Here is a 24,967-nt window from a genome sequence, read left to right on the forward strand (position 1 = left end):
TAATCATTTACTTATAGGAAAAAACTCATGGAACGTATTATTGACATTTTGTAGATGAGGAAACAGGCAGAGGCACTGTAATGAAGTTGCTAGTAATTCAAAGGGATGGATTTGGTAAGCATATTTACCTATACTTAAATATTATGTGAGGGGGCATTGTGCATTTATATTCACTGGGTAGAAAACTCCACTTGTATTCTCTCCACTAAAAAATCTTAAATCTGGTATTTTCCAAAAGCAGAACATATACACTGCATTTCACCTCTTCCTTCTATAGGGAGGCATTTATACTTTCTCGGCGAGGTGAGCAAAATGAACACACTCCATTCACCTGTCTTTATCATTTTCAGTACATTCTTATTCCACTGAAAAAAACAACTACAAAATATAGGGCAACTTGACCTAGTATAAAAGAGGCAGAAGAAAGCATTGAAATCCACATTCCTCAATTTTGGTGCAAACAGAGAAATTTACGTAGGCCCTTGGCTTTCTTGAATAGCTTTATCCTGAATTTAGAATCAGAGAGCTAGACTCAGTTCTGTCTTTCTTAATTCGGTATTGCTAATATTCATTTTATTCAACCTTTTATATGTAGGTACTGTATTACGTCTTGTCAAAATTTACAGAACTAAACAATTCCATCCGTACAGTTTGAACACCATTTGTATACCCTGACGGTTGTAAGAGTCACTACCAACTTCATGGAAAATGAAAGGAATTATTTGTATAATTAAATAATATTATTGGGTCTGAGAGCCAGAAACTCTTACTTCCCAATTCAGTCACTGCAACAGCCCATTTGGCTCCAGGCACAATGTATTCCTGTGGGTTTCTATTGCCTCTTCTGCAAACTGCTGACTGTAGAGAAACTTGATCAACCATCAGATTGCTGGAGAAGCTCCGTCTTTGCCCTTCACAACCATTGATAAAGTACCTTAACCTCGCCTTTTCTCGATTCCTTGCATATATATGGTCATCTGTCTTCCTGACTAGTACTTCATATGGCTTATTTGTAAATTCAAGCAAATGTGCTTCTGACTGACACTGATACATCACTGATGTCAAAATATCAGAGAGGATGAAGTGTAAGGACATATTTTTTGATTCAGATGGAAAATATTACAGATTTATGGGGAAGAGATGACAATAGCCATTCCATGATATCTTCATATAATCGGTATCTCTCCATGATTCTCTCAACCAAATTTTATGACTGAAACTTATTCAATGGAATTATTGTCTTGCTGATCCTAAAGGTATAGTGGGTAGATATGTGAATAGGAATGGGAATGGTCGTCTGAACAGCTCAGCTCTGGTTTTTCACATACTGGATTTCCATTGCTTTCCAATGACCATTAACAGAGCCATAACGCACAGAATGTCTATTGATGTCCCATTGATATCGATGAAATTTCCCCTAGTGGACTGAGGGCAGCACAGCATATGGCTATTAGTATCTAAAGGTTATGTATAATGGATAATAGAGGAAAATGAAATAGCAGAAAGAAATTTGCACGGGAAACAGAAGCAGTAAATAGTTTCAGTGAAAGAGTTTACTTGGGTTATGCAGTGACTGCAAAGGGGACTGAAAAAAAGATGACTCGTATAGACTCAAGAGAAGTCTAGAGTGAAATGGTTTTATATTCTCAAGTATAATACTTTTTATTTCCAATACAGAAAGCCATTTTAAAATCATCTTATATATTGCAGTTCTTATGTGGTGCTGTTGACTTGAATGTGTATTTATGAGTTCCCACTCTACCATCCTGCAATGGTCAGCAATAATGGCCCTGATGGGACAAATCGAGGAAGAGATTTTTATAGATTTACCCAAAGCCACATAATTTCCAGATCATGACAGAACCCAGAAGAAAGTTACAGTGTTTGCCATAAACAGCTCCTCATTTGGAATCTATTTAACTTATTGTGCTAACACTTGGTCGGATATTTATGCATCTAGAAAATTTCACAGCAAAAAATATCTCCCACCAGTCAATATCTTTCAAAAGATATCTCCCACCAGTCAACCTATCCTATTTGCGCTCACCATTTTAATGGATAATCTGATGTAACTAATTAAATTTGTAATTTAATTTAAAAAGTCACCTGGTGGATTTATTTAATAGCCTGCTAGAATGGCAGCAAGACCTACTGCTCAAGGTGTTTGTGCTGTGGAGTCAGGTGGTCCTCTCCTAAAGAGCAAGATAAGATATTCACCTCTTAGTGATAGGGCCTCTTATATTTGCTGTACTACTGTTTCCTTGCAATACTGAGACTTATCCACAGGAACCTAATAATGCCAATTAATGTGAACACTATATGCCATAACATGAGCTAAGAGAAATACTATGAGCAAGTTTGAAAAACGGGATGAGGAACCCCAGGAGAAGGGGAGGGAAAAGGGAAGAGGATTAAAAAAAAAGAAAGAAGCAAGCTGTAATATGTACATGTAACCATGATGTAAACTTCATAAACTGCAAACATTTACAAATTAAAAAATTTAAAGATTATTGTGAGACTTAAATAAGTTAATACAAGCAAATGATTTAGCATACTTCATTTTTCTCAGAAAACTTTCACTAACGGGGCTAATGTGTGCTAAACCTCATTAATAAAATTAAGATGGGAAGGAATAATATGATTATTTCTGAGAACTAGGGAATTTTGGATGTGAATAACAATAATAGAAGTGATAGTAGTAATAATAATAATATTTGACGTCTATTGGCTACTTCCTATATCTTTGGCTGCATTCCAGGTGCCTTGGTTATATAAGTGGCGGCGAACCTATGGCTTGGCACATGAGCCAAGTTGCCCCAACAACCAAGCAAGGGATATCAGTTGTTTTTTCTAAACTAAACCTCAGTATTCAGATTTAATTGCAGTGTTGGCACTTTGAGAATCTAAACTGGGCCTGGTGGTACAGGCCTATAACCCAGCACTCTTGGATGCTAACACATGAGGATCACAAGTTTGAGCCAAGTTTAGGCAACTTAGCAAAACCCTATCTAATATATAAAAAACAAAAAAGGCCTGGGGATGTAGCTCAATGTGAAGACCCTAGAATTAGTGCCCAGTAAAGAAAAAGAAATACACTATGGTCTTTAGTATATTTAAGCTTCTCCCATTATTCCTCATTTTAAATGATTTCATATTAAAATCATGTTTGAGTTGCAGTATTTTCGTATCCTCTTCTATGTATTCAGAAATACTTTTCATTATGGGCAACCAAATAAACACATGTATTGGGCTGTCATGTAATAACTATGATAAAAGATATATTTTTGATACTATAGAGTAATATCATCCATAGTTAAAAGAAATATACTCAAATATATCCAGATTGCTTGGTGGATATATAAAAGAGAATCATTAACATCAACAGAGGCTAGAAACCTATGCTGTTGACATTGTCAGTGACTTTGCTACAAAGCAAAAATAAATATATATTAACCACCCCATCTTATAACTTTCCCAGAAAACGGTTATGTGAACTTTCTTGTTTACATTTTAGATAAATAGGTATCAACCAAACATGTTATATTATTTTAAATGATAGGAAAGTCTAAATCTCTTTTTATCTACTTCTCAGAATCATATTCACCGTGTCTTAGTAGGACATTCTGCTCAATTATGAAACTAGGTCAAACCTGAAAAGAAGTTACTAGTGACATAGCTGGATAGATTTTTTTCTATCACGTTATTTTATTTACTGTAGGAATAGAGCTACCACAAAGTACATGTTCCCCAAGTTAATTTACATTTTAGACTGTCGAATCACTCGAGCAAAGAAATTAATATTCAGTCAAAATAAAATGCCACCTAGAAAAATCAATACAATTTGCTATTAAATGAGGGTGACTTTAATCAGGGTGACTCAAGAAAAAAAAGAATATTTCTCTTAAAAATAGAAAGAGTAAGTTACAATTGTTTTCAGATTTACCTTCTCAAACATAGTAAGTGCACAATTTTTCAACTATCTAGTGAAAGTGAGGGCACAATTTTTTAGTCCCAGTGTGAAATTCTGAATTCCTAGGAAGAAATTACGCACTGAATTTTCTAATGGCTTTCAAATAACTAGCGCGTTAATGAAATTGCTACCTGAGAATTTGGTAGCAGTATTATTGTTTAACTATAATTTAAGAAGGTATTGTAGATTAGTACTTATGACTTCTAATGAGAAAACCATAGCTACCCTTTAATTGAAAGGAAAATGGCTAACTACAGTAATTGCAATCAATAAGTCTGTATTACTAGTGTAAATATTTCTTCTTCTCAAAGAGCATTTCTTACTTTCCACAGCAGTATTTAAGGTTGGGAAGTGAAAGAGAACCTAATTAGAAATCCATTTGTTATTTATAATACCAGGCTTTGCTTCAAATTTGTATATACAAGAGTTGAGAAAGAAACCCTCACACGCCCCACCCCCTCAAATAAAACAAGACTTTGATTAAAGAACACAGAGATACATGGAAAAAATGGTCTTACCAATCACGTAAGCTAGTAACAAGGCCAAAGTCACGGTTATGGCAGTGGCGCTCAGGGCTGTGCACTTCCAGTTGCAGCACCTGTAAGGTTTGTTGAAGGTGAAAGCAGGGCGCGAAAAGGTGCTTCGAGGAAGTGGCCTGGGCGGCGGTGAGTACACCGTATTGGAAGTCAGAGGGTAGTTCTGACTGGCTGCACTGAAGATAGCAGAGGAACCAGATCCATGCTTGAACAGGAAATGCCTGTGGAGGAAAGAACCGCGAAAGTTAGGACTTGATGCACCACAGCCAGGTGCTACAAAAACAAAACACTAAACTGATTTCAAACAATCGTGCTTTGATGAACCTCAGAGGAACTGGGAAGGGCTGGACAAAATTTTCATACATGGAACACGAGCATAAATTGTCTTTGGTGGTCTTTCTCTGTTCTTTCCATATTTAGAGCTTTAAGACACAGTAAGAGGTCTTGGGTTTTCTGACTTGCTGGCTATTGTGTGTTAATATTAACATTTGATACTATTTGATATTATTCACTTTTCACACCCTTTCATTACACATGATTGTTAAGAGCTGATTCAAAAACAGATGCATTGTCAGCATTTTCATAAGACAACAATGTTTGAGATTTGCCTACCAAATCTTAATACTAGCTTTCACAATATTTTCACCAAATGTTTTATAAACATCACCAAACATATAGCCGAGTTGAATTTTACAAAGAACACCCATATACTCACCAACTAGACTCTACAGGTAATGTGACTCTAATTTATCATCTAGTTTGATATTTTTACAGATTTTCAATAAAAAAATATACATGATCAAGTGGACAACTTAAAGGGTACATTTGGTGAGATTTGACAAATGCAATCCTCTGCGCAAACCAAATCCCCATCAAGATGGAGAACATTCTCATCACACTAGGGAGTTCCTACTTGTCTTTTTCATGTAAATCCCTATCTCCATTGCCAGACACATCCATTGTTCCATAGTTTTTCTACCATACATTTGTCTTTGTCTGTTGTACAACTTCATGCAAATACAGTTATGCTGTTGTCATGTCTGAATTACTATGGGATGATTATTGACTGTTTTATGGCTATTGTAATATGGGCCTTTTACAAAGTGCAGTGATGCATTCACAGGAAGGGAATTGACCAAATCAAAAGAAAGTATATTTTTATGCATGAACTTTATACTTACTGAGTGCTAGATATTGTGTTGATTGCTTATTACCTTATTTAGTTAGTCTTCACTTAAACAAAACAGCTTATGTTATTGATCTCATTGTACACTTAAGGAATTCAGAACTAAAGAGGTTAAACAATTTGCTCAAATTCACCTGGCAATTGAATGCCAGAGCTAGAAATATTATTCAGGTCATGCAGGCTCCAAAGTTCTTGATCTTAACTCTACTGTTCCACCTGGAGCAGTATAATTCATTGCTAAACAAAGCATATTCAGGTGCTACATACGAATGTACAACACAACGCTTTTACTAAAAGCCAACATTACCTTATATATGTACTATACATCCAAATGCATAAATTATTAAAATGATCTTAAGATTGATTTCTAGCTTAAATATTTAAAGCATAAAACCATGTATGATCAAATAAAACAAGTAAAAACTCTGCATTCAAGTTAATGAAAAAGATCCACAATAGAAAAAATTTTCCTAGTACATGAGATTAAATATGTCTTAAAGTACGGTATTACAGAGGAGAGTTGAGATTTAGGAGTTTTTGTGGAGGGCAGTTTGCATTTTGCATCAAAAGACCTTAAATATAACATTTGTGTACATAGTAATTATGCTTATATGATTTTGTCCTCAGGAAATGATGTGTATGACAATGAATATATGAAGCCATTCATTGCAACATTATTTATAATAGCTGAAGCGGCCCACCCAAATGCCTAATACTGTAGTTGGTATTTCATTGTCAATTATTTATAAATATAAAATACTGAACAATCATTATAAACTGTGTTGTGAAAGAAAATCAGCTCACTAAGAAATGTGTTTGTAAATACTATCAAGTGAAAGAGCATGTCTTAAAAGACTCAGGGCAATAGGATGTAATTTTTCAAAGAAAAAGCAGACATATTCATAGAAAAATAATTTGCGTTATGATTTTCAGAACTTTTTGTCGTGTGCTTGTATTGACTTTGTAACTAAGATAAAAAAGATTGATGGGGAGAAAAGTGTATAATTTACTGGACAGAGCTAACCACAGAAATAGTTGGTTCAATTTAAGTGAGTACGATTTATTTAGGACTGAGAAAGGCCAGGTAGTAATTTAGGCACTTTATATGCACTTTGATCTTCATATGTCTGTGAGGTTGGTACTACTATCCTAATCTTACAGATGACTAAACTGAGACTGAAAAAGGATTATTAGAAACAGCATAATGATAATTATTTAATACTTGTCATAATACTGGTAACAGATAACATTTGAATGCTTTTGCCACACAACATTCTAAATATTTCAAAATATACCATATCACTTAATTTTTTTACAACAACTTTATATAGTTAATATCTCCATTTTACATATGGGAAAACCAAAGCACAAAGAGGTGAAGTAGCTTTGCCCTGGTTGCACAGCTAGTGACCAAGAAGGCTGACTTTCAAAACCAGAAAGACTGGCTCCAGAGCCCAATGCTCTCAACCAATGCACTATACTAGGATTATGCCGTCAGTAAATACATTAAAATTTGAATCCAGGCCCTGTTTTAATACAGACATATGCAGATCAATTCAGTCTGTAGATGATTTTGAATTGAGTCACACTAGTATCCTGCTTCATTTGGAACTAATGACAAGAATGATTGCCATCAAATCAAAGTTAAAAGGGACCATCTCAGAAATAATCTAGAAATCCAATTTCTTCATTTTGCAATTATATGCACTGAAGTTGAGAGGTTGAAAGTAACTTATCTAAATAATCTAGAAATCCAATTTCTTCATTTTGCAATTATATGCACTGAAGTTGAGAGGTTGAAAGTAACTTATCTAAATAATCTAGAAATCCAATTTCTTCATTTTGCAATTATATGCACTGAAGTTGAGAGGTTGAAAGTAACTTATCTAAAAGGAACACATCTAGTTAATGGCATGATAAAAATCGCAACCCGGGACTTCCAAAATAGTATATTCCATTGTCCCGTGGAACCTGCCAACAACAGTCTTCATCAGATTAGCACCAAAACAAATACTTTCTGTTCAAGTATGTATTATGCCTATTCTTTTGTATACCATATGTGCTTATAGTCAGATTAAAAGACTCTTTAAAAATTTGAATGAGTGGGTAAGTGTTGCAAAGAAGGACGTCTTTAATTAATGAGAATCTAAAATAGTCATTGTTACTCCTAAAGGCATGCAACTTATCCCCAGGACAAAGAGATATTATATAAATAGAAATAAGGATACAAATATTTTATTGAGTAGGTGACTCATAACATTGTACTCTTTCATTTGATTGTGCTTCCTCTTTAAAGTTTTAAAATAATCTGCTCCATGTCCGAAAGATGCAGACTTCTTTAATGTCTGATTAGCTCTCTCAGACTATGTTTTCCCTTTGGGCCATCAAATTTCTAGCTAGAAGTGTAGCATTTAACAGGCAGCATATTGGAGGTGCTTCTTTAACTTCTTATCCGGGACATGTGATTACTTCAAAGGGAACAAAATATTACTTACATATAGCTAATCACATGTAACAACACTCTGATATGTTCTTATGGGATAAAGGATAAACTCAGCTGTATGGAGATCTTTTACTCAGTGTTTGGAGATAAAATCTTCAATTCTTTTATAAAGAACAATTGAATTTTTGAGATAATGTAAATGGCCCAATATGTTGGATATTGATTTGGTTTGGTATATCATTAAGAAGCAGAAGAAGGACAAAGATTGATGGAGAATTGTTGGCTATTATGATGGCAATTACAAGCAATAATCAATATTCCCTAAGCACTGTAATTTCATCTGATGTACACCAATGGATTTCTAAATCCAGTTTTATAAGTAAAATATTGTAACATAATGAATAAATTCAACAGTCACAGAAGAGAAACATTTAAACTAGTTTATGTTTGAATGGAATCCAAATCAGAGTTCATATACTAAAGTTCTTGTTTTATTAACAAAGTCAGATTAAGATTCCACACCAAATGCAATATATACTTTGATGTGTGTCATGAAAAACAGCAATGCAAAGGCTGTGAATTGTCACAAGCTTTGAAGTTCATTGTTGGCAAGTAAAACTGGTACCTAATATGTTTTCATAGTCCTTGATAAAAGTAGGAGAATAAAGACAAATGTGCAGTGCTAGATTTCAGCTGTGTGCTCATGAAATCAGATCATCTGTTTAAGAACATTGCTTTTCCCTGGAGACCCAAGGATCCACCAACATGTTGCTACCAATTTCATACAATTGGTCTTTTTTCTAAAAAGCAAATGATAAAAATGCAATTCAAGAGCTTATGTGTAAGTAGTACTCTTCTTTGTTTCTGTTTTAGTATTCAAATTCAGATGTAAAGAGGAAAAGTAAGATACTGGCAAAAGGAAATGGGCGTATAAGAAAATTGAAAAAAAATATTGTCAAGACAGATGCAATCCAGTGGTGGTAAATGGCAAAATAACAAATGCTCCTGTAAGGATTTTAAAATCACCTATAAAAAAGGCAAAATTTACTCTCTTTGTAAACTCTGCATACTACGTAATTCCGAGGATATCTGCTAGCATTAAATAATGTGGTTTAATGTTGCACTTAAAATTGTACAGGAAAAGAAATCTACAGCTTTTTAAAAACAGATGTGTAAATAATCAATATTTTTTTCTTTCACATCTTGTAAACATTCTTATGAGACACATATCTAAACTGTACTCCTGTAGCTATAAGCATTTGACTCATTTTATATGCAGAGGAAGAAATTAAACTTGCTTCTAGTATTAGCCAAAATTAATTTTTAAAAAATTACAATAGATCTAAACCACATTTGCAGAACATAGTGAAATTCAGATATTTACTTATTTTTTAAAAATAATTCATTTTATTATTATAAAAACATGCTATATAGAACATACCACATTAAACATTTTAAATGTACATTTCAATGTACATTTCAGAAGGAAAGTGCATTTACATTGTTATGCAACAAATATTCAGAACTTTTCTTATTGCAAATCTGAAACATTAAATAACTCATCATGTTTCCCTCCTTCATCAGCTCCCAGTTATCTCTTTGTTTCTATGATTTTTACTACCCTACATTCTCATATGAATGGAGTCATACCATATTTGTCTTTTTGTGACTGGCTGATTTCACTCGACATAATGTGTTGAAGCTTCATTCATGCCATACATGTGTCAGAATATCATTTATTGCTATGGCTGAGTAATATTCCACTGTATGTATACATAATATTTGGTTTATTCATCAGCTGCTGAATACCTGGGCCACTTTCCCCATTCTTATTAGGAATGATGCGTCTGTGAACATAACGGCATGAATATGTTTTCCAAGGTCGCATTCAGTTCTCTTGGATAAATACCTCCTGCTGGGATTGCTGGATTATATGATAGTTCTGTTTTCTCCATATCTTCTTAAATGCTTATTATTTTCTACTTTGTTTCTTTGTTTGTTGAGTAATCATCCTAAAAGGCATTAGGTGACATCTCATCCTGGTTCTGATTTGCATTTTTCTGATGATTAGTGATGCTGAACCCTTTTTCATATGCTTGATGATTATTTGTGTAATGTCTTTGGAGAAATGTCTATTCACATATATTTACTATAATGTATTTACTTTGACCTCTCCCCAAAGTGCATGGAAATAAAAGAAATTGCCATTCTGAGTCAGCCCCATTTTCTTTCCGGATAAAAAATATCTAGGGTTGTTTTCTGGGAAAATGTGGTTACTGGTCAAGTATCAACTTCTTCATCTCTAGTTTTCTCTTAATAACACTTTTTTCAATACTCCTAAAAATAGTATTTATCTAAATTCCTGAGCCTAATGGCATTATGAGGTTGGAAATCCTCCTGGGGTAGTGTCTTCCTTTACTAACAGGTCTATAAGTGAGAATTTCATTTTGCTTTTTATCGGATTCTCTCTTCCAAATTGCACATCTTTCTAAACAAAAGGTTAATATAAAGTCTGCTTTAAGTCATTCATAATTTTAAGAGTTTTTAAAAAATTTTAGAATATCTATTGAAACTTAATTTTGTGAGGCCAAAGTCTTAGTTTCATAAAATAGTCTCAAGCGGAAATATTATCTATATTGATACTGTATGTTTGTTACTTTACAAATGAGTTGATTAGCAGAAACAATATCTGCCCTGCCTAGCTAACTTCCTCAGGACTGCATATTCCTCAAGGGTAGGAAATAAGTCTTAATTTCTAGGTATATTTTCTATTTCTACAAAAGTAGAAAAAGAGTATACATTGATTTGTGTAGTGTCTTTAATTCTTCTAAATGACTCTTGATTTACTGTGTGGAATGAGCATAGCTTGGAGATCCTAAAGTAAAATATTTCACTCTTTTGATTTATTGCCTACAAAATAGCTGAAAGCTTTCATTTCTTTTTCATAAAATCACAAATGGACAAATCAAAGAAATTTATATTTCAACTATTTTGTGAGATTTTTTAATAATTAAGTAATTACTGTTAACAGAAATAGTAATAATTTAAAGTTAATTACTGAAAATGGCAGTGGCATTACAATGACCATTTCCTGAATATGTAATCAATTGGGAGGCACTCTGATAATGTATTTTGTATGGTTTTCCTCACTGAATTCCTCATAATAACCATATAAGGTAGATATTACTTGGAATTTAAACTAATATAGCCAAGATTAGCTGATAAGACTTTGTAAATTGCCTAAGATTGCATATGTGATAAGAGATGGAGAATCAACCTCAGTTTTGCTGGTTACTAGAATATTACAGTAGGGATGTCTTATTTACTGCTGCATCCCTAGCATCCTAAATGATGCCCAGGAAAAAACAGATGCTCAATAAATAATTTAAAATTTTTGTGTGAATAATAAGACCCATTTACTGAAATAATGTGCGCAAATTAGCTCATAATATTAATTTTTAAGGTCATACTATATATCACAGAAATATTTCTTGCAACTCTTAAAATTACAGAAATGAAAACATTATATAAGGAAGGGAGTACATATAACTATTAGGAAATTGAAATGATTTTCATACCTCCCTGCTTAGAATTTGAGAGACATCAGAAAAATTTTCAAGAGATACTATATTGGACTTTTCATACAGAAAGTAAATATTTCAGTTGTAGGATACTTACAGGTAAAATAAAACTAGAAGTGTTGGTATAGGTACATAAATGTTAGAAAACAAAAATATTGCACATTATTTAATGTTTGACCAACTTCAGTAGGCTCCAAAATATATTAAAATAAACTATTATGCACAGCTTCATAATAATGTCCTTATTTTGGGGTACTGGGATTGAACTTGGGTCCTTGTGCTTGCATAGTAATGTCTTTTAAGTCAACTTTTCATTTCCTTTGAGTTTTATCTATGCTCTATGGACCTAACTTTAATTTAAAAATTATATAAACACCCTTCACCAGCTGAAAGGTAAATCTCAAATTAATACTCTTTATTAATTCCAATGTTCCCGTATTAAAAGGCTCAAGCCAACATATAAAATTTATTTACTTAGATAAGTAAACTTACAATATTTTCATTTATTTTGTATTAATAATAATCTGGGTCTTGAGATATGTCAAAAGTATAATCCTTTCAAATTAGAAAAAATTAGAATGTAACTCTATGGTATACCTAAAATGTACCAATAAACTCAATGAAAGAAAAAAATTAGACATCATTGACCAATGAGCATTCCGATCTTCTTTTCATTTTATAAATTTTTCCCATGAAGCATAATAAAATGTCAGTCTACATTTTGTAGGAGCTAATTCCTCGACAGCAATTACTTAAAATGGGAACAAGTATGTGACCTGAGAAAAATGTAAAACACATTTTCAAAATTAAAGCAGGCCCTAAATTTTCCAGGACTTCTTAAAAAAAATCTTCATTCTGTAATGAAATGCAGTTACATTTCTGTTTGCAAAACCTGAAAGGTGGTTTCCAACTTAACTCATCAGAGCAACCTGATGAGTTTTTAGCATCGTCTTCACTGTTACGTGGGTTAGCTTTTTTGTATTTAACAAAAGGGGCATTGGGAAGAGTATTATATAGCTTGATTACAGTTACATTTATTCTCATTTTATACGGACAAGTATTTTCCTCATTTATTTTATGAGCAAGTTGACATGGTACACTTTTCTGTATCATTTGTTTTTATTGAATTGTAATCTACATTAGCAAGGACATCTAAGATTAAAGAAAGAATATTTCAAATTAATTACAAGAGAGTATAAAAAAGACAGAGCCTAACAGTTTCTCATTATTAAATTCTTCATGTTTAAACTATAGATTATCAATGTAATGCACGTTTTAAAAGATGTTGATCGACATTTGTCTTACATCAGCTTTCATGTCTTTGAAAGTCTTACTCAAAGCAGTTTTAAAGATTAAAAAACGCTTTATAATGCCATACAATAAAAAAAGTCACTCAAATCAGTGCCCTGACCTATCCAGTGTAACATTTCTTTAAAGCACAAGCTGGACAAAGGCATGACTATCCTCTTTAAATATCATCCTCAAAATCAAAGAGGGTGCCCGAACTTCATAAACATTCACAGTTTTCTTCTTGGGTACATAGAATACATTTCCCAACCACTATTTCTCTTAGCTGTGGTCATGAGACTGAGTTTTGGCTAAGAAAATGTATGGTGTGATCAAAAGTGATGTTTGATACTTCAAGGCTTGGCTCCTAAATTTTTCCACCTGTGATCCTCAATCTCCTTGCTCATCTATAGTCTAGAAGAGAGAAGAAACCATACAAAGACCCTAGTACATTCATGCCATGGAATATTATTTAAGCATAGAAAATACACACTTTGTAACCACATAAACATAGTAGATGTACTGATTATTATCTCTCAGCACAGAACTTTTGGCAAGGAATCCCTGTCCATGACCTTCTCCCCTACTTCCTGCAGCCAAGTTAATTGAACTATAATTGGATATCTAATCTCATAAGCAATCATATACTTTCTTTCTTAGAAATCCAGACACAGAAACATAGTCAGCTAGGGAATCTAAGATACAAGATCATATTGAGCAAGAGGTGGAGTTACACCACAATAGGGAAACAGAAAATAATATCATCCAGAGTGACGCTTAAGAATAGAGCACATGTGCAGGCAGAAGCAGAGATGAAGCAATCATATGAAAGTAACAGAATGCTAGAAGAGTTCTATGTTTTATTAGGTGTAACTATACTTATTGTCCTTTGATCTTACTGTGAGAATACCTGCTATCTTTTATAAAAACTTTCCTTTTATTTAATTTATTTTGAAAGGTTTTCTCCTCTCAGTTACAGAAACTTTCTAAGGCAATATAAATTTCCCATGTTGGGGAAAAAAGAAAACAATTCACACACACAAACACACACACACACACACACAGTAATCACAAGTATTTGCTATCCTCTGCCACCCCAAAGCTAATATAAATATAGTTTCAAATCTTTGTTCCATAGGTATCTAATTTAGAAGGAAACATATGGAGCTCTTAATAGTAACTACATTTGGGTGATAGAATTTGGAATTATTTTTCTGTGTGATTATCTGTTCTTTCTATTTTTGAAATGAAGGTGTGCTAATTTTATAAGCTCCCTCATCACCTGTTCGCTGCCAGATCCAGCACTGCTATTATTTCTAGTGCCCTCCATATTTCTGGCCATTCTATGTCATGTGAATCTTCCCAAGAATATATTCTTTTTCAGATTTCTGTATCCAGGTTAGCTTTTTAGCACAGAACAATGTTAGAAGAGCTAAGAAATCCCCATAGATGTCTAAATTAAGGTATAGGACAAAAAGTAAAGAGTAAACATGAAGAGAATGAAGAGTATAGGAGATAAGAAAAGGCTAAGGAAGGAAATTATGTATATAGGTCATAGATTAGATAGATAGATAGATAGATAGATAGATAGATAGATAGATAGAAAAACCTTGTATTTTCAAGGGAAGAGGATGATTTGTTAGGTCCTTCAGGGCTTACTCTGGCCTCTCTGCTATAGGTCATTTGTATTTTATCTAAATAGATAGTAATAATTATCTACATTTTCCATCTTTTTGCATTCTCAGCAAACAAACCAATTAAGTATTGTACAAACTGAGTATATATTCAATGTGTGAAGAATATATTTCTCTTGCTTAAGACTCTCACAAAAAGTGCAGGATGACAAGTTAATTGGATATAAAATTACCAAAGACTTGTCATTTTATTAAAAGGAACACAATGGTGGATGCTGAACTAAATGGAAGTAGTTTAGTGGTTTTTAATATGATTGCACTACAGACTGGAGAATTATCTAAAACTACCAACAAAGGAAAGTTTCAAAGAGAGGAATGGGAAGAGAGGTTGAAAAGGTAAAAATGAAACTATAAGAGTCTAGAGAGGGGCTGAGTAAAAAGTGAGCAAGTACCAATAAACTCTTGCTCACTAGGATGAAGAGTAGATTGGGAAACATTGATGTAAAATAATCTTGCTCAACTAGGAATGAAAAGAGTGTCTCTCTCTCTCTCTCTCTCTCTCTCTCTCTCTCTCTCTGTCTCTCTCTGCCTCTGCTGTCTTTGTATTTCTGTCTCTCTGTGTCTCTGTCCATCTGCCCATCCATCCCTCCCTCCCTCCCTTCCTGTCTGTTCCTCTCCTCTTTCTCCTTTCCTTTCTTGCTATATTGTCCAGGCTGGGTTCAAACTTTAAGTCCTTGGGCCTCAGCCTCCTGAGTAGCTGGGATTACAGAAGTGCACCACCACTCCCATCAACAGTGTTTTTGGTTATGGATAAAAATAGCCCACGGGGGAACATATGACAATGTGTCTAGACATTTTGGATTGTCAAAACTTGAGGGAGGGCACTGCTGGCATCTGGTGCATAAAGGCCAGTATTTCTGGTAAACATCCTACAAAGCATAGAACAATCTGCCGCCTCAAAGCATACACAATGATGATTTATTCAGCCAGAAATGTCAGTAATGGCATGGTTGACAAACCTTGGTTTAAAACTACTCATTTGATTGAAACATGCAATGTTGAGTATTCAACAACGTATGGGAGGAAATTCTTCACCCTAAAAATTTCTAGAAAACAGCTCTTACCAGACTCTCATGATCTTCCTTCCCAAGCTCACAGTTCCTCCTTGAAACCTTGTTCACTAGGGACTGATTGGTCTATTATCCAAAGAAATTCCCTAAACTTTAGGACCAGAGAGTACATACAACTCATTCATAATTGCCTCAAACATTTATGCTTGCTAGCCAAACGAGGAGACCTTTGTAAGATATGGAGAAAAGAAAACATTTTATACTTGATTTTTTGAATTGTCTTTTAAATTGTACTCCTTATAAACCTGTCACAAGGTATAAATCCAAAACCTGAACTACTGATTAAAACATGGACAATATATGGTAATCACAGCAACTGAAACATTAACTCCTCCCAGGTTAGGCCATGTAAGAAGCAAGCAAATCCAGCTCTGTGCTGTGCTTTAAAGCTCAGTAGCTCCAATCCCTCTTGAGCACAGGAGAATTTGTGGAAATCAGGCTTTCCTTCCCCTGAAATGTTTTCTCCCTGCTTCCCCATTATGTAGATTTAAGAGTACAAAGAAGAAAAACATTGGTTCACTTAAGTAAACAGGTAAGGTCTACTTCAGGATTATAGTGATTTTGTGCATACCGTTGGCCTCCAAATGCACATATATATACATTTGGTGAATATAATATTAAATCTTAATTTATTTCTGTATATATCATTGTCAATACTTGGGGACAGTGTAATTGTGCTTTCACAGAATACAGCATAAAAAATGACTGCTTGAAACTTTAGGCCAACCAAAACTTCTATTTTTAAGAGGAAAACATAAAATAAAGCTATATTCATTTCACAATTAGACAGAATAAAAATATGAGTGAAGACATTGAAATTCTACCACACTTTCACTGTATGAATCAGGGCAGGATAGATTTTTACATACTGCGTTGAATCTTAAATCCTGCATCATGAAGGGTTTGGTTTTTCAAATACATATATTTAACAAAGTTTTACTGAACACCTACTGTGTATCAGGTAAAATTGTTTCTTAGACTAGATGGCAGTAGTCTAAGCTTGTATCCTTAACAATATTTACCTGTTATTATCCCTACTTCTTGACATATAGCAGAATATAGCATCTTCTTTATTTCATCTTGGCTGTTGGCAATTCTGAAGGAGTAACACCTGCCCAACTCAAATTTATTTCACTTTTTGAGGAACCTCACCTTAAATTACCAAAGTTGAAATGAATTAGAATCCAACTAACTGTAAAGTATGATTGATCAGGTTTCTTTCAGCAGAGGAGCGAGTGATAAGAATGCAAGGCACAGAATGACAAATGAAGAAACAAGAAAGATGTCAATATTTAGCTTCCTGTTCTGACTTTTGAGAAGAATGAGGTGGAGAGGAAGGAAAATGTTAAGGTTGCATAGCTACTTTATGGCAGAAATGCACTTGGACTCAAGTTTTCAAACTCTAAATCCAATGCTATTTCAGCTACTCATAGAAGGCCATTTAAAATTTGCAAAGGCTCTCCTAGGACCACTAGATGTCGTCTTCTTCTTCTTCTTTCTTTCTTTCTTTCTTTTTTTTTGGTCACTGGGATTGAACTCTGGTCCTTGCTCTTGCAAGGCATGAGGTGACACCACTCAGCTAAATCTCTGGCCCCTTAGATGTTTTCTTTATTCTGAAATAACTTTTAGGACTTGGGGATTTAGCTCCGTGGTGTCGCCTCCTGCCTCGCAAGCACAAGCTTCTGAGTTCGATCTGCAGTACAACAACGACAACAAAAATCTTCTATATCTAGAGCACTACAGAATATAAACTCATGTTTGAAAGGACAACTCTGACATACTGTTAAGATCTTCAGTTGTAAAAGATGTCATGATGATCACTTTGATTAAAATGGAAAGTAGATTCATATTTAAGAGCAGCTTAAACATAAGCAGCAATTTTTAAAAAGCTCTATTTAACTTTAAGCTAAGCATCAAATTCAATTAACTGGAACCTCAGTTTTTTTTTATATTTAGGCTCATCAATATTTAATATAAATATAATAAAAACTAGATTATTTTTCAAGGCAGAGAAATTTAACTGAACTGTAAATATTCACCAAAAGATAAAAGGGGATGAATTGAGGTTTTTTGTATACCAGAGACAAATTGGCATAATGCAAATATGGATTAGTTTTATGGAAATTTACATTCTAGCTCCAACTCTTTCTCCAGGTGGCAACAGGCTAAATCAGTTTTCCAAGACCCAGTTAGTTTATCTTTAAATTGGGCATAATTATTATTACTTGCACTTTCCAGGGTTGCTTAGAGTTTGAAATGAGATAACAAGTGAAAGTGCTCAATTAAAAAATTATACATATGTACTCATATAGGCACACATGCATAATGTGCACACATACATATATGCAATATGTTATCTAAAATCTGAGGTTTTTCTTTTTTTCTTTTTATTGAGTTTATTGGTACAATCTAGGTATACAATACAGTTACATTCATTATTGGGATCCTGTACCTTCACATGACAGGTCTTGGTTCTCACTTTTTCCCCTTGTCCCTGTTGAGTTTTTGGTTTTGACAAAAAGCTATGTAGCAACCAGCCATGTTGTCATAGAATTATCTATGTTAACAATAGTATTCTCGATGGTAAATGACAAAATTTGAAAGAGTACTGTCATAGATAAAAGACAAATATTTTAGTTTAAATTTGGTGGAAACAGAAGCTTGTGAATATTTCATGCCAAAGGAAATTCAATTTACTTTGTTATCTTTGACATTTTTATGGTTGATTTAGAAATATGTATGTTAGGATCTATTTTGTTAATGCAAGCCCTGAGTATTTTCATTAATAACAAGAAGGCTGCCTAGTGTTTTGTGTATGTAAGATGCAGATGATAGTTTCTTGCCTTGGGAAATACGACTTGCACTGTATTTGAAAGCCAAGTAATTGCAGGAGGGTATAACACCACTTTCTATCAATGAAATAGTAAAGCCAAACATTTTGCACACAGGGGATTTATTCATTCCTGAAGTTTGCATCATAACCAATTTGATGCCTTTGTTGGGGTTTGGCAAAGGCAATCCTGTATTGTTGTGTTGGATTATGCTATTTTATGTGGCATTATGAAACCATCCCTGCACATTTCTGTGCTGTTTACCATGAAGGAGACTTGCTCTCTAACTTGGTCTGTCAATTTCTTCCTGTCAATAGCATTACCATCCTGATGAGTAATGCAAATCCCTTCAATGAGTATAGTTACCTTTTTACTCTCCCTTCCAACTGATTTGACAAATTTGCCTCAATTTAGCATCTTCTCAATGTACTGCCCCTTTTCAAACAAATGGTCTTCCCCGCATTTTCTTAAATTTTAACACATTTTTCAACCCAATGCACTACAGCTTCAATCTCACCACTTTACTGAAACTGACTGTTTAAAAGTTTGTATCTGGCAGTTAGTGGTCTTTTCTCATCCACATTTTGTTTGAACCTCAGTAGCATTTGAAAATCATTATCACCACTTCCCCGAAAATTTATCTTCCCTTGTTTGTGCCCTTGAGTAATTGTTCTTCAGTCATCTATGCTGGCTTTTTCTCTTTCCTGGACCCTAAATATAAATATTCCCCTGGTTTGGTTTTTGACCTTCTCTTATTGTTGTGTTAAATTCCCTAAGTTATTTAAGACTTCCTTGATCATTCATAGAAGATTAATTAGTGTGTGTACCATTGAAACTTTTAATTATCCCTGCCTGTTACAAGCTCTGAAATCAGATATACCTTGGTTTGAACTGGTATGTCAAATGGTGACCTTGTGTGGCATGTTGTTTAACTTTTCTAAATCTTGGTTTTAAATTTTTAAATTTTGGAATAAATGTAATAATTGCTTGTCAAAATGTTTTGGGCACATAGTAGGCTTTCGGTAAATGGTAAGCATTCAGTATTTTTTTTTCTTTTCCTGGACCTACGCACATATCTTCAAATAATTTTTAAAAGGACATTTCAACCTGAGTATCTCACCCATATGTTTCAATTTCCAAAATAAAAGTCATGGTCTAAAGGGGCTAAAGGTGTAGGGAAAGTGGGAAGGGTAGGGAAAAGCTAATAAGGGAAAAGAAAAAAATATGAGAAAATGAAAAAATGGAAATGAAGTATTTGTAAAGGCAGAGGGGAGGAGGGGTGAAGGGAGGGCAGGGACAAAGGGAAAAAATGAGAACCAAGAGCTGTCACATAAAGGTACAAGATCCCAGTAATGAATGTAACTATACTGTATACCGAAAATGTACCAATAAACTCAATGAGGAAAAAAAAAGTCATGGTCTGTTTCTACCAACTTCTATTCTGATTCTAAATATCTACTCCATTTATAGTTTCCTGCTCAGTTGTTCTACCTGTTCACGTACTCTACAAAATATCTGTTGAATAGTGTGATCCAAGTGCCAAGGAATGAAAGTAACTTCTTTACCTAAGTTTCAAGGGAGAATAAAGACAAGTAACAAAAGTTTTTCAGTGCAAATGTCCTGCTATACATAGGTATATACAGCAATCTATGAGACAATAGATAAGATGTTTCTCTGTGAGAGTTATGGTGGGCAGTTTGAATGTTTCAGTGCCTGTAACATATGTTGCACCTAAGAGGGTGGTATTAAGAGGTTGGGCTTTGTGTAGGTGATTGAATTATAAGATTTCCACCTTTATGTGTGGGATTAGTGTCCTTATAAAAGAGACTTGACAGAATCTGTTGGCCCCTTCTGCCACATGAGAATACTATCAGGTGTCATCTATGTGGAACAGATCCTTTCCCGGGCATTGAATCTGCTAGTGCCTTGATTTTAGACTTCCTAGCCTCATGTACTATGAGCAATACATTTCTGTGTTAAAAAATACTCAGCCTAAGAAATTTTGTTAAAGCAGCTTGAACTGACTAAAACAGAGGTGAAGGAAAGTAAAGAGAAACTAGCCATATTTCAAGTTTTACAATATTATTAGCCTCAATAAGATTAACATTTTAGAGGAATGCTTATCTCCTCCACTGGAATGTAAGTACATCAAAGGCAGGCTTTTTTTTTTTGTCTTTTTTTTTTTGCTTAGCCTCAGCAACTAGAACAGTGCCAGCACATGGTGGGCACGTAATAAATACTTGTTGAAATTTATTAAAACTGACCCACATTAAAGTTAACTCATAGTTTTTATAATGAATTGTTTTCCATGAAAATGCCTGAATTATACACTTTCCTATACCCCCACAAAAAATAATAACAGAATATAGAAGCACATGTTACTGTTTATTTGCTTATCTCTTTTCTAAAGTAGGCAATTCTTTTTAAATTTTTCTGTTTTGTAAATGGAATACTCAGGACAACTCTCCCACAATTCCTGCAGAGACATTTCAAAGACCTCAAGACTTAACCAAATCTTACCTTTTGCTTTTAAAGCTAAAAAAATTTTGTGTTGAGGAATTAATAAAGAATCAGTCAGATTTCCTCAAAGACAAATGTTTATTGGATTGTCTTTGATAGACACACACACACACCTGCATAAAATAGGAATAGTACTTGAGAGGAAATTAATTTTCTGTTACTTCAAATATATTTCATCCTTTTAGTCAAATATGATAGACAAATGTCTATTATCTTGACACAGTAATGAAAATACTATTATTAAATGGATCAGTAACTCAATGAATGAAGTCATTAAAAACATTTTTTCTCCTGTTTAAAACTATATATTTCATTTTAAATGTACAATCTGGGGTAGAGTAGTGTATACACATATGGCAAGTGTCAGCAGAAAAGTAGATACAAAGAATCTTCTAAAACTTAATTTTTTGGAGTCTATGCTCATCAAACAACTCCTAAAAATTCTGTAAAACAACTGTTTACATTCACAGTTGAATTACTAAATAAATCTTTTCCACAATAAAATCAGATTTTATCTCACCTATCTAACTATTGTGAAATTTTCTTTCCTTGTAAACCGACATAAATTATCTTTGCTTGTTGTTTTATTTTGAAACAAATCTGATAACATTCAATAAAAATATGTTTAAAAATAATAAATTCTGCCAGCAACATTACTCTCTCCCAATGATTTCCAACGTATTGTTCTTCACTGCCTAAGCACATTACCATTATTGATACATTTTTACTCTCAATATGCAAAATATTTTTAAGACTGGAGAATTCTCTTTCATAAAAATTTAACTTAGTCTACATCCATCATTTGGTGTAGACTGAAAAGCTTTGTTGATTTCTGTTCATGTGTAGTAAACAGGATTTATAGGTCATAGATTAGTTCCAAGAAGTCTTTTCCTGTCTTGAAAAGAATCTTTAAATTGGTGGCTGAAGATAGATTTTGTTAACTCCAGTACTGTTAAAGGATTAAAACATGAGATATTGTTGGATCTTAGCTCTGCATATGTACATTCTGAGCTTTTTTCTCTAGTCATTTCGGAAAGAAAAAATTATGCCTGTAAATCCATTTTCCCCTTGCAAATGTCCTAAGGAAAGAAACTGTTTATAAATGTTAGGTAGATTTTAGTGCTACTATATAATAAAGATATATAACTACTGCTAGAAAACTTACGTTTATGGGTTAATATGTAAAAGGTATTATTCCATAGATATGTAAATCACTACTATCACTGTTAATGAATACTTCTTCAAAACGATTCTCATTTCCCCAAGACAGACACTAGCTCTAAAATTCTGATAGCAAGCATCCTTCATGAAGATTTCACTTCTATTTTCAATTCATGGCAACATCTCCTCCACCAGTGGCCTTTGCTTTTTCATAAAAAATAAATCTGTAGACTTCACTTAATAGTCACATTGGAGTAAAGCCAGCAAGGGCAGTTAGCTTCCTATGAAGCTACAGTCATCTGTCAGAACATACCAAAAATCAATGAAGGTGGTCGCTACTCACTTTCTTGGCCAGGCATGACTCTGCCATGATTCTGATTTTTCTTTGTGAGCTGAAGTGGTCATAGTAATCTCAAGCTCAAGTCCTCTCTAATATTGAAAATTAGAGCAAAATTTTTAAATACAATTCATTTTCCTGAACAGACCATGGATCATGTGTATTACTATTACTACCATTCTGAAAAAAAAATTATTATCCAAGAAAAAAAATCCAGCAAAATTAATTGGGATCTAGAACCAAAACTTGGCCAAAAATTCTAATGGGCAACATAGCATTAAGTAGGTTTTGAGATTGGAGTTTGAATTGAGGGATAATTATAATTATAATTATAGGAAGCCAGAAATGCCTACAACTCTACTTAGAGGTGAGTCTTCATAAAGAAACTGTGAAGGTATGGGTACTCCTCTAGTGCTCTGCAGAAAGTAAGTTACATTTGACTTCCTGCCATTACACTTCATTTTAGACCAAAGGCTAAAGGTTTGACTTCCTGAGAGAATAAGTGTCATCCTAGTACCCATTTGTTGAAGGGGGCAAATCTATTTGCACCCAAAATGCTTGGACAGAATGGAGTGACAGATACAGAAAAGAAAGCAGTTAGGACTCTGAAATGCCAGAAAGGAACACAACCAATCCTATGGTTTTAGAAATGAAAGGGAAGTGGGGAAGAAAAAAGATGGCAGGAGAGTAAAAGGAAAGTGCAAATCTCATGCAAGGGTTAAAATGCTGCTTGTAACAATGTTATGAAGTGAGTGCCATTTTTATAATCAGAAAACTGAGGTCTAGAAAGTTTAAAATTATTCTAACCAGTGGTGGCTCATGTGTTATTTGCTTTTCTTTTAAGACAAAAAAATGTTAATGTACGAGTTGGTTTTTCTAATATAAAACCTTAATATTCGGGTTTAATTGCAGTGGTGGCACTTCTGTGATAAATAAGTGGGTTTCAGTTTGCAGTTTGGCACTCATATCTGGAAGGTTCACCATCACTGGCTTAAGCTCATACTTCTAATTAGAAACAGAATTGAATCAATCGGTTTGCATACCAAACTCTTAAGTACTCTTAACAATTTTTAGCAAGAAGGCACAGCATTGTGCCATGAAAGCCCTATGATAGATTTAGGATAAAGGCTTTTTGACCAGTAGGGAAAGAGGTTTTCCAGCATAGAATTAAACAAATTCTCAAATTCTACTATGTCCAATGATAAGTCCTTGGATAAAGAAGGAGAAAATATCAGTTTAACAGGAGGGATTTCAGCATGAAATTTCAACTTCTGGCTCTCAGTTTAAGGTGGTGGATTTTTGGTTACAGAATGATTATTTCTCATTAATACTGGTCAAGAGGGTATAAACAGTAATAGAGGAGAAAGGAGAGGTATAATATGAAGGATAGCATCTGACATTATTTAAATAGATAATGGTGGGGCTGGGGATTTAGCTCAGCGGTTCGGTGGCCTGCCTCACAAGAGCAAGGAACCGAGTTCAATCCCTGGTACAAAAAAAAAAAAATGGTAAAAAAAAAAAAAAAAAAAGATAATGGTGGCCATGTATGACTTTGAGTGTGATTTGCTCTTCCACAAAGACCCTTTCTACCATTTTTCATCTAATACGATCTCATGATTTTACAAGAAAATTATATTAAGTCATTTCCTCCGGGAAATCTCTTTCGTGACCTACCTCAACAACTTCCTTGGATACCACTATTCCCATCTTGGGTAGGTCCATCCTCTCCAAGTATTTCTACCTTGAGATTACTTAAGTACAGCAAACAAATTTTAATGGCATTGCTATTTATTTCACTTTCCCTCTGTTATCAAACAAAGGTAGTAATGTATACTAGTTAAATGTGGTGAACCTGGGCTTACAGCCTGAAAAGAAAACCTGACCTGGATCAGCTATGTACTACCTAAACGATTTTACAAAGTTTCTTAACTTTTCTGCACCTCAGTTTTCTAATGTCTTTCAATTGTGGATGGTAACAATAATTGTACCTACCACAAATGTACTAGGGTAAATATTAAATCAGTTGATTTATACGGACTTAGAACACTGCTGGATATGCTAAAATGGTATATATTTAGCTATTGTTATTGTTAGTAGTACCAGATGATGAGTGTTTGGAGTTTCCTCATAGTTGTCACAGCACACTAGAATATAATCAATAAATGTTTGTTGAATATCTCATTCTGTAGGACATGCTCAATCATCTATAGAGAAGAAGATATATGTGAATACCTGTACTTAGTGTTTCAAAAGCAGGTTAAACTAATGTGGCTCTATGAATAGTAGTGACTCTTGAATTTTTGTCCTTGCCAGTAGGTCTGTGGTAGACCTTTATACTTAAATGAAAATTG

At 33.9% G+C, this 24,967-nt stretch overlaps 1 protein-coding gene across 1 annotated transcript in view; it reads right to left on the reverse strand.

Annotated features, from left to right (window-relative positions):
- The window catches only part of Tenm1 (teneurin transmembrane protein 1), a 788,119-nt gene that overhangs the window by 321,794 nt on the left and 441,358 nt on the right, over positions 1–24,967 (reverse strand). The window contains exon 7 of the mRNA XM_010608026.2: positions 4,489–4,727. Within this exon, the coding sequence (XP_010606328.1) occupies positions 4,489–4,727 (239 nt within the window). The remainder of the gene's footprint in view (positions 1–4,488; positions 4,728–24,967) is intronic.

Source organism: Fukomys damarensis, unplaced genomic scaffold (assembly GCF_012274545.1).
Source record: "Fukomys damarensis isolate Sample0158 unplaced genomic scaffold, DMR_v1.0_HiC HiC_scaffold_39, whole genome shotgun sequence".
Taxonomy (NCBI): domain Eukaryota; kingdom Metazoa; phylum Chordata; class Mammalia; order Rodentia; family Bathyergidae; genus Fukomys; species Fukomys damarensis.